Here is an 11,041-nt window from a genome sequence, read left to right on the forward strand (position 1 = left end):
ATGTTTTGAACGTTGTATTATGTCACAGTTATTTGCCAGCTACTTCACTCGCAGTAATATTCACTTTTACTGTTACTTTTGTCTAAATCACGACTTTTGTATGGCAACTCTTCTACTTTATTATAAAAAATCATAAAGTTAAAATTAAAGCGTACTGAATGTAATCGGTTTGAATAATTTTTTTACTATTCAAATTTCTACTATGAGAAAAATGTTTATATTATACTGTGTACCTAATCGCGTAGGTATTGCACGTATTAACCCACCTAATAAAACAGATACTTATTAAGTGTATCAGTATGACGTCAGCTGCGGCCTTCTATTCAAGTTTTTTTTTTAGTTTAGAATCTAAAATTTATACAGATTACTAATATTAAATAGTTTTAATAATGGAAACAGGTTTAAATTTTTAAAATAGTCTATTCATTTACTTTCAACTATTTTATTGTAGTTCTTACCTATGTTATAAGCTCACGATACCCACATTGTGTTGTAACTTGTAACACGAAATAACTTACAGTTTCAATCAGTACGAGTTAAATTTTAACAACCCACAACTTTAATATGTACCTACGTATAATGTTTGCTAATAGGTTTAATTATAATTATAGTAATTGGCTGCACGAGACCGCCTTTTTATCCTTGCCAAGGGAAAAAGCACGATGTTTTCCGCATTTATGATTTACATTTTACGTCAATACCTTCAGGCTTCACGTTGTGGTTTAACCATTTGCGTTAATGTACGTGACTGTACACTCGTCTAAGAAAATTTAGTGATTATGTCTCACGAGTCTCGAGTCACACGTGCGTGACGCCTGTGGTCAATCGACGGACCTGATTCTAAAGGTTGGACGTTGGTTTACATGAACATTTGAAAGAATGATGTGTTAGTCTGAATCATTAGCTGGAAGATATTCAACTAGATACGACCCGATTGTAAGTATTCTGATAGGTCTCTATTATTCGAATGCTCGTTCTGGAAAGGTACTATAAGTAGAAAACATGTCGATTCTTTGATATGATGTTTATACAATCCGCATGTAAAAGGTAATTCTATATTCAATATTAAGTACCTATGTGCTTTTTAAAAGGACGCGATTTGTAACTTGACTTCTTAGACATTAATTATCTAATAGCTATTCCATAGTCCATACCATATAGGTACGTATATATTTCACGTTTAACTATCCAAGCAATATATTATTGTCCATTACATAAGTACTACATATAGTTATAATATAGTCAATGCCTGGTGTAAAAAATCAATATTTTATTATTGATTTAATTTGATTGTGTAAGTCGAAATTTTCACACAGTCCAAACCGCGGACAAAATCTAGTATTTTTAATATTCCTAGTGTTGAACTATGTAAACTTTATGTGAATGTTTTAAGTTTACGAACGACTTACCCCATGATTATCAATAGGTATTTAATAGGTATACGGTTAAACTAATTCATTCAAGTTTACTTATGCAACCCATTGGATAATAAGTTCTGGTTGTAGGATAATATTTACTTTCGCCTGTATAGCGATCAAGGTGTAAAACTCCCCACAATGCCATGTATTTGAAACGAACTTTTAGCAAAATCGGATCATGAATTAAAAGAAAATTTTAGACTAGCTATTTCTGGTTCCATTTTAGTTCTTTATTCTTAACTGTTGCAATAACACGATGCAGAGTAGATGGAGAACTATACGCCGCATGGCACGACCCACATACTGGTCGATGTTCGATGACGTCATTGCGAAAATTTGGGTCATGAGGGCACACTCCGAGGTACCTCTGCCGTCGCCCGCTCCATCGCTTCAAGAGGTCGACCTGAATAGCGCATCTGACGTATCTAGCCAGTAGCCACCGACTTTGAGCCAAACTACACTGCATTCTTTGACTGCACTTAAATTGTGTATTAATTCAAACGCAGTAAATCTTTGATTACGTCATTACGAAGCTAATGACCCATTGTTTCTAAATATAGTATATGTATTACGATATTGATTGAACTCTAACTTCATTATTAGCGTAATAGGTACTTCCATGTATGGTTTTGAAAAATATTATTTTAAATATTCAGTAAATTATTCTGTTTTTAATAAACTAGTACCTACCTACCCAATTTCTTTGTTTATAGAAATAGACAAATACAAAAGAAAGTGGAATAGTATCATGATCTGGAGCACTCAATCTAGACTAGTGTATGACCGTGTTTTTGACTAATCTTTTGTATAAAGATAACACTATTTTTAATACCTGTCACTTCAATAGTTAAAAAGGTCTGACTTCCACGTTGCTATTTGCTTACAAATAAATGACGCTTTGATGAAACTGTAAAACTGTGTTTTTTCTCCCTCAATGGAAGGTCAAATACCGGAAAGCAATAATCTGAGACGTCAAAATTCCAAATGCGTCACAACTGAATGTTAGCCACCAGTCATTTACGATCCAAGGTATGTTGGTGTCGACTGTTTGCATAGTAAATCCGTGAATAAGACTTTAGGTAATGAATAATTGTTTAAGTACCCGATTCTTGGAAAAAATAAAAAGATATTTAAAATATCACGACATAATATTATTTCTCACACATTATGTAGGCATTCGTACCTCTTGGTGGTGGATATAGGTATGCAGTGTATTGAAGTGAAACGAATGGTCAAGATTAATATGAACGAGTTGAACCGATCGGAATAACATGCCACATGCTCCCGCGTGGACTTCATGATGTGACCGCGTGAAACACTATCGGGCTAGATGGTAAAATGTGTTCCTTTACTACCCTACATCCAGAAAAAAGTGTAATGTGTCTTGATTTTGTGTCCTATTATCCGAGTATTTTTTGTTCTTTGACCTCTTCAATATTATGGCTAATAACTTGTCATAAATACTATGTCGATTTAGTTGGTTTAGTTTTGGGAATGACATTGCATTTGTAACCTAACATCATTATTTGAGACAGCTGCTGCACAAAAAAATGGGGCTAGAGTTCTAGAAGAGTTTAAATGTAATAGTGTTTTAAGGGTTGCGAGCGCCTAAAGCGCTCACCCAAAAGTCCCTTGAGTTTGTCCGACCCTTGTCAGGCTAACAAACCTATGTCAAGTTAAAATAGAAATGTTTTGTATAAGTAATGTATATTGTCATTGAAATGATTAACACTGCAACAAAATAAGGACAAATAAATAAAGACGTAAAAATAAACGTAATAAAAATTAGGAGGTATCATTCGCTAAAAATTTATTAGATTTAAGATTATGTCTCAATAATACCAGTATAATGGTAAGAGAAACTTGAACAAGGAAATTGGTACTGGCCGAAGTAGATAATAAGGCTTTAAAAACGAAAGTTGGCGAGCTAGTGACTGGAATAAGGAATCTAAGCTTGTCATATTTTAAGTTACATTTCGTATATATTTTAGAGATTTGGAAGTAATTCTTCTACTTCATATCTACAAGGTATTTTGTGACATCGAACGATTCGTAGCGTAACTAAAGAACCAATCTATCCAAGTCAACATTCAGCACTATTACATAAAACATCAAGCACGCCATTTTGTGATTCTTTGCGCATTACCTATGTCGAAAGTTTTGTTGGTCTGCGAACCCTAATTTTCTGGAAAATCATGGCAGTTAAGAATATACTGACACCTAATGGTAAGTTATTAATTGACGCAAAAGCATGCTTTAAGCACAAAAATGTTTAAAAAATTTGCAATGGGAACTTTCCTATATCTTTGGCGGATATATGTATGTGTTTTTGTAGCTTTTTTTATTCACATTGATAATTTACATGTGTATTCAATTTTATGTTATCTGAGATGTATAATGCAGATAAAAAGAAATTAATTTGTATGATCACACCACCTGATAGGTACATTAGTTAATTGTGTCACTATTTTATTCTGTATCACCTTCAACGGTCACTTTGTCGTAAGAACTACTTACTATGTACATAAGTTCTTATGTAGGCATATACGACATACCTACGGAGGTATATACCTTGGCTCAAGAAATTTATTGATGGATCTCTAACGGCAAAGCATACAATAATAATATAATTATAGCATGAATTACTATCGGTCCGTGTTATATTTGGCTGACGATTTATATTTCTAACTCGGACGAGCATAGTTTATTTTAGACAAAGTAGTTCGTATCGTATATGAATACTTACTTATATAAAATATTTCGTTAATATTGATGTACTCATGACTATTAATAGTTATTAATAGATGTGGGTTAATATTAATTAAAAATTCAGTTACCAGCATATTATAAGTCATGAACTCATGACCTATTTATGAATATTACTTAAATGTCATATTATTGACAATTTGATTTCCAACCAATGAAGTATAACATCGTCTACACATTTCAACTAATAAAAGGTCAATGATACTTTGCGATACATAGTCAGATTGGAAAAAAGGTACACAAAAACATAGTTTTAATAACCCCAAAGCAAAGTTATATAGATAGTATATTGGATGAATGTAAATATGTATACATAAATATTTAAGCGGCAGCAACGAACGCACACCATGACGTCAGGAACTTGATTTATTCAATAAATATTCTGACTGTTCAACTGCGAACGATTTTATCGGTGAAAGACGGAGAATTTTACAATGTTCGCGTTATAGTCGCATACAAACTTCAAAAAGCATTTCATTCGAGTACATTTACTTATCTAAGAGATTCGCACACAAGGTTACTCAAAAGCAACCTTCTAACGGGTGGCTCAATGTCTTATTATTTTCGCTAAAATGTGCGCCACATTTAAAATTAATCTTTTGGTCTGTATGTTAACGGAGCATCATTTTATCTTTTCATTATCCTTTATAAGTATTTAAGACAGAAGTGTTAGTTTCAAAGGTGAAAATTTAAAACCATTGATAAAAAACCTAGTTATTAGGTTAGATAGGCTTAAAACATTTTTTAATAAACTAGCTGTTACCCAGGAATTCCTGCACGTGAGAGTATCGATTGAACGGAAAGTTTTATGTGCTTTTGAATTGGCATCGCTTGATATAACTGCGAATAGTAATGAAATGGTAGTGTTAAAACCAAATTCGTGGGAATGTTTCTATTTTCTAGGGATAATTAATAGTTACAGGTCACAGGTATCAACAAATGACAACGCCTCGTGCCCTGTGGATCCGTGCCATGTTTAAAATTCAGCCACGGTAGGTATCCCCTGTCTGAAGTAAGAGGAGGGGCAAAATCTAAATGGGGCTTCGAGGGCGGCACTGGGTGAGCAGTGGCCCGCAGTTCGCTCACTTACTGAAGCGACCCCGAGATGTACAATGCAGGTGGGTGGTTGGTCTTTCCCTATCGTTAACTTTAAGGCCGTTCTTTAGAGTTTTGGGGCATCTTTAGTTCCTAAGTTAAAATAGGCCGCATCCCGCAGGGAAAGTCCTGGGCAACAGGATACCCTGGGGCCGTCTCGTATGCGCTGAAGAAGGCCACCGCGTATTTTGGTTGGGGATACGGTGTACATAGTGTTAGGAATTTAGCCTTATGCTCGCTCAATGATGCTATACACCTAAGCGTCGGCAGTGGGCCGTAAGACCGGAGAAACCCACACGACCGTTCCCCTGATCACCCGGGTGCGTATAGTAATAACGCGTTTTATTGCAAGAATAAAAAGAATAACAGCCTCTGTAATTTTCTTTTCACCTCATGTCAATCAAAAATCTAGTGAGATTAACACACCTAAATGACACAGACTCCAAGGATGGGATTGCAGCTATAAATAGTTCATCAATGTGGAACATATTTAAGAGTTATTCAAGTACTTTTCGGGGTTATTTACCTTTTGACTTTCGCGTGTTGTTTACATCGATTTTACTGTATTAAATGTTTTCGACCACCGTTTGTTCAATTGTAATGCTACCAATAGTTTGTATTTATCGTGAAACAAATTGACGCAAATTATATCAATAATGACATAACAATTCAAGAATATTGTCTATCAATTTGCTAATATCTTGTATAATATAATAATATTCATATTAAGTATATATTTCACGGAAATTTATTGTTTAGCAGTTTGATAGTCTACGTCAATTCTAACGTTCTACTGATGATAAACAATTGTAAAGATGTTTGTTGTTTACCATGACAATCCATCTCGTATGTATTCGTTTATTTAGTATTTTTCTTACATAAAATGGTATCTAAATCCATGCAGTGGTTTAATTGACGTTTTGAAACTAATGCTCTAATACCTGGTACACACTAGGTACACACCGAAAGAATTTCTCATCGGCAGCATTTAACTATTTGATACTTAACATCTTTGCTTAACTACTCAATCCCAAGTCACTCACCACTATAATGACGACTTTTAATCGCTGTTTCCTTGCACTTTGATGCCCTTTCAGAGCCCAAATTAACTAAAAGAAAGTTTCTTAACACACTCATAACCAAAATAAAGAATTGTCTCAATAATTTCATTGTTTTAGAACAGCTCCCAATTTAGCACAAAATTCAAAAAATTTAATTGTTTTCGTAATGTCCTCACCGAACGAATCCTGGGTACGTAGCTCGACAAAGAGGCGATAATAGAGGAAGATATATATCTTGAAATAGCTATTTGTCTAGTTAGATTAAATATAAGTACATATAGTTTGTGTGTTGCACAAGTTGTGGCTTAGAAAAACCGCGTAAATTGAACTGTTGCATATATTTATATTATTATTATTATAAATAGGGATAACTGGGGAGCCTGGGCACATGATACGTAACAAACATATTTTCATTATGTTTAAATTAAAATTGTGTTTAAAATAATAACCACACCTAACCAAAACTAAGAATTAAACTATTCAATCAAAAATTAAATAAAGCAGACTGAACTTTCTACTCCATAAAAATATTAATATAAGCAGGTAGTGTATATGTGGGATTTGAATCGGGCATTAAAAGAAGTTTAATTCCCAGGTAGGAATCTTTAAATTCGTCTAAAACACGCATGGCCATATGAAGGGGCATTATAACACAAGAAATTGCTTTTTCCTTAATATGCTTCATATGACGTACGGCATAATTTGTCTCTAAGACAAAAGTATCATTCGCGCGGGACATTTTCATGTTTATTTGTGTGTTCATTATTCGGTTGTCTATTAGATAAAAATGCCTACTATATAAAACTTTCGCGCAGATCGATCGTTTTAAAATGTCGTAGGTTTGTTTGTTTAATTTTTTTGTGCATTTTTGAAATCCAACACGAGATAGCGTTCTTCAAATGTTGTGGGTATTATTTATTAAATAGATTTCCGAGAAACGTCACATTCTTTGGACTTTAAAAACAAACGGATTCGCTTTTCTGACAAATCACGTATTTAGGCAATCAAACAATATCAATTACTTATATTGTTTTGCGGAATCTAATTATAGATGGCGGTTTATCTTATGATTATTAATTTGTTTATTTGTATTATTGTATATTTACAATAAACAAATTAGCAAGCAAAAGGTACTTATTTTCGACTTTTTTAAATACTTTATAAACTTTTATTAAAAATATAATCCGGTGTAACATTTACGTCAATTTGTCAGAAATAATCAATAAGTAAGCACATCGTTTTAACGGGTTACGGTCCGTATTCGTGTTTGGAAATTAAAACAGTTAGTTCATAATCTACGATGTGTTAATATTTTTTTTTTATTGTAGGTATGCAATGCCTTTGTGAGTATGCATTCTCCTCTAAGTCCTGCAATAAGGTTTCTATCAATTTCTGCTATATATTTGGAGGAATTATAAAGAGTTCGATTCTCGTATTGCTCTTCTATGAAAGGGCGTATAAATACGTATCTCATATTATTTTTTACATATCTACTCTGTCATATTAGGATATTAGGCCGTTAGTGTAGATAAGAAACTATCACAAGTATTATGCATTAAATATTTAAGTAATATGTGTATACTTAAAGTAATGTAGAATATCGCTCAAAAGTCAAAACGAAATAATATCTATTAAATGTGTACATTGTACCTATACGTCATCTACTATCAAATAACTTTAATCATAAGCACACAGATACAAATCAGATCTGACGTTATTGTTTATTAGCACCGACCACGCAATGCGTGCTTTTTTCAAACACAAGTAGACAGCTAGTTATTCTACTTACGTCTGAACGCTTCAAGGCTTGTGGATTTATAACAAGATGGTACATAAGAACTGGTATACATATATTTAGAATTCATAGTAAACTTACAAAATACTCCGCTGAGCTCTGATCAGCGAGTGATGGTGACAAAAGGCATCCTGGTGAAGGCGGAGCAGTGGCTGCAGGCGGAGGTGGCGCCAGTGACAGAAGTTCTACAGAAGACGCAGACATGCTGCCGGCTGCCGCTAGACTACGCAATCTATCCGCCAAATCAGTATGGCCTCCGTTGCAAGTTTTGCTGGAATTGCCTTCTTTCTCAACATTGGTACACAAATTGTCTATGATCCTAGGCCTACGAAGTTTCCGTGACGCTGCGCGCCATCGCCTTAACCGGCATGCAGCATTGTTTAACACCTCCTCAGTATCTCTACATTGCAGATTTTCATCTTCAGACTGCGTGGTGTCCTCTACGTCTAGTTGTTCATCAATATATGGTAGCGTCTGACCTAAGGTCGAGGGCGACGATCCGCTATCAACGACTGTAACAGCTGATGATCCCAAAAAGTCTCGCAAAGCAAATGCAAGCCTTTGATCGGCGTTCAGTCCCGGCAACATATTGTCGGAAACTTGTTCATTCTGCTCGTATCTGCCTTCAACGTCAGTGTTGGTGCTTTCTTTATGAACTTCATTATTCAAGGCACCATTTTCATTAGAATTCAAATCCACATTGATTTCTTGACTAAATGAAGGCATTCTGAATAATCGACAGCTGACAAAATTCATTAAATTAAAATTTATGACTACTGCTGATTTAATATTTTTTATTATATGTTTAGATATTTTATTTTAAAATTTGCGTCGAGCACCACAAGTTTTCGTATATAAAAAGATTTAAACCAAACGTATAGGAGGAACCGCACATTTTGATTTAGAATATTGAGGCACCGATACACTACTAGCGCCTGAAGACATCAATTTATCTTTTTTAAATATTAAATCGCTGATTTCGCCAGGCACAATTAAACTGCTTTACTAGTAACGTTAGCTCACTGAAGTTAAACAAAACATTTTTCGTATAATAAATACGTACAAAACAGTCATTATTAAAACGCACTGTAATAGTACAGGTTTGCTATGAGCCGTATTCGCAGGCGGCCTCGAATTACACAAGCAATGTACGCAAACCGAACAGCGCACTACTGGCTGGCGCTATCATTCTAAGCTATACATATATCGTACACTTTTGTTTGTATTGACGTATGCCGGGCTTGCGCAAAAGAGGCCTGGTTATACGCAGCGGAATCTGACGGCCATTATATGAACTACACATATTATTAAAAAGCGCCATCTATTTTAATAGGTCTGAGTTTCACTCGCTTAAGTAATATGAGCACATGCTTATTTGATTAAAGTAACGTTGGATGGCTCTCATTTAAAATCTGTATTTAATCATTTTGTATCACGATCATATAAAATTTTACCTATGTATTTTACAAAGAACAAGATTCAGATACTTCGATATGTGTAGTATGTGCAAGCAAACAAATAATTGCATTATTTGATGTTAGGAGGGGTGGGAGAAGGAAGCTTCGAAAAATCCCATTTGCCAACCAAACGCAGTAAAAAGTGGTCACCTCACGTTGGTTTTCTAACCCTACATCCCGAAAATTTACGCTATAAATAGTGTGGCTTTACTAATTTATGTACAGTCTACCATATTCTTCGAATCGGTCCATGCGCAAACTATTCATTGGCAATTAAATACTATGTTACCTACGTCTTGTTAACCTGTCGAAGAGGCACTCTGCGATCCGCATTTGCAGCAAACAGGCAAAATGAAGCTTATTCAAAATATGGTAGGAAAAAGAAAATAGTCACAAGAGATTTAATGATGTTGGTATGTAACATATTATCTATAAATTATGCGGATGTGTAAAATGGTGTGTCATTTGGTTAAAATTCATGTTACCTAATCCATACAATTTTGTCGTAACGTTACGTTTTATAATAGAATATTACCAGCGGGTGACAATGGTAGTATTAAATTTCACTCATGTGTTCTGCTCACTGAGGAGTAACAATTGGAATAACGCAATAAACAATACTTAAGTGGTAGAGCGACAATTAGTATGAAATAAAATTGATGTAAATTATCAAACCCTTTGGTAAATGTATTACAGTTACAATAGGATCTTAAATAATAACATTAAATATTTTCATTGATACTCCGCTCCTATTGGTAATAGCGTTATATTATATGCCCTATAGCCTTCTTCGATAAAGTGCCTATTCAAAATTTAAATGTTTTTAGGGTTGCGTACCTCAAAAGGAAAAACGGAACTCTTATAGGATCACTTTGTTGTTTGTCCGTCCGTCCGTCTGTCAAGACCCTTTTTCTCAGGAACACATGGAAGTATTAAGCTGAAATTTATATCAAATACTCAGGTCTACTGTCCCTTGGAGCTGTGAATAATTAAAATTCTAAGACAACGCAATCAATAGATACGGCTGTTTATGCCGCAAATTTTCGAAACTCGCAAAGGAATCAAAACCTACAAGGTACTCCCCGTAAACGCAAAATCTTGAAATTTGGTACGAAGCAAAGTCTTATAGTACAGAGGAAGGAGAAGGAGGAAATAAGGAAAAGGAAAAGGAGAAAAAAGAAAAAGGTCAAAATATTTTTAATAATTTTAAAGTTACCCTTCCTCATTAACGCGTAGAGGATTGAAATTCATATCAAATATTCAGGTCTATAATACCTTAAAACTGTAACAAAATCAAACTTTTATGTCAACGCAATCAAAAGAAACAGCAATTTAAGCCGGATATTTTCAAACTCGCAACTATTCGCAAGGGAATTAAAACCAAAAGGGTACTTACAGTCGACCTAGAATCTTGAAACTTGATATGAAGCAAGGTTTTATAGCACACAT

The 11,041-nt window shown here is 34.4% G+C and overlaps 1 protein-coding gene across 2 annotated transcripts in view; it reads right to left on the bottom strand.

Annotated features, from left to right (window-relative positions):
- The window catches only part of LOC115455908 (C-Maf-inducing protein), a 42,603-nt gene extending 33,267 nt beyond the window's left edge, over positions 1-9,336 (bottom strand). The window contains exon 1 of one of the 2 annotated variants that reach the window (XM_030184710.2): positions 8,217-9,336. In XM_030184710.2, the coding sequence (XP_030040570.2) occupies positions 8,217-8,891 (675 nt within the window). In that variant the 5' untranslated portion in view covers positions 8,892-9,336. The remainder of the gene's footprint in view (positions 1-8,216) is intronic. The other variant, XM_030184705.2, reaches the window with a different exon arrangement.
- Positions 9,337-11,041: the final 1,705 nt, after the last annotated feature.

The sequence above is a fragment of the Manduca sexta genome, chromosome 25 (assembly GCF_014839805.1).
Source record: "Manduca sexta isolate Smith_Timp_Sample1 chromosome 25, JHU_Msex_v1.0, whole genome shotgun sequence".
NCBI lineage: Eukaryota > Metazoa > Arthropoda > Insecta > Lepidoptera > Sphingidae > Manduca > Manduca sexta.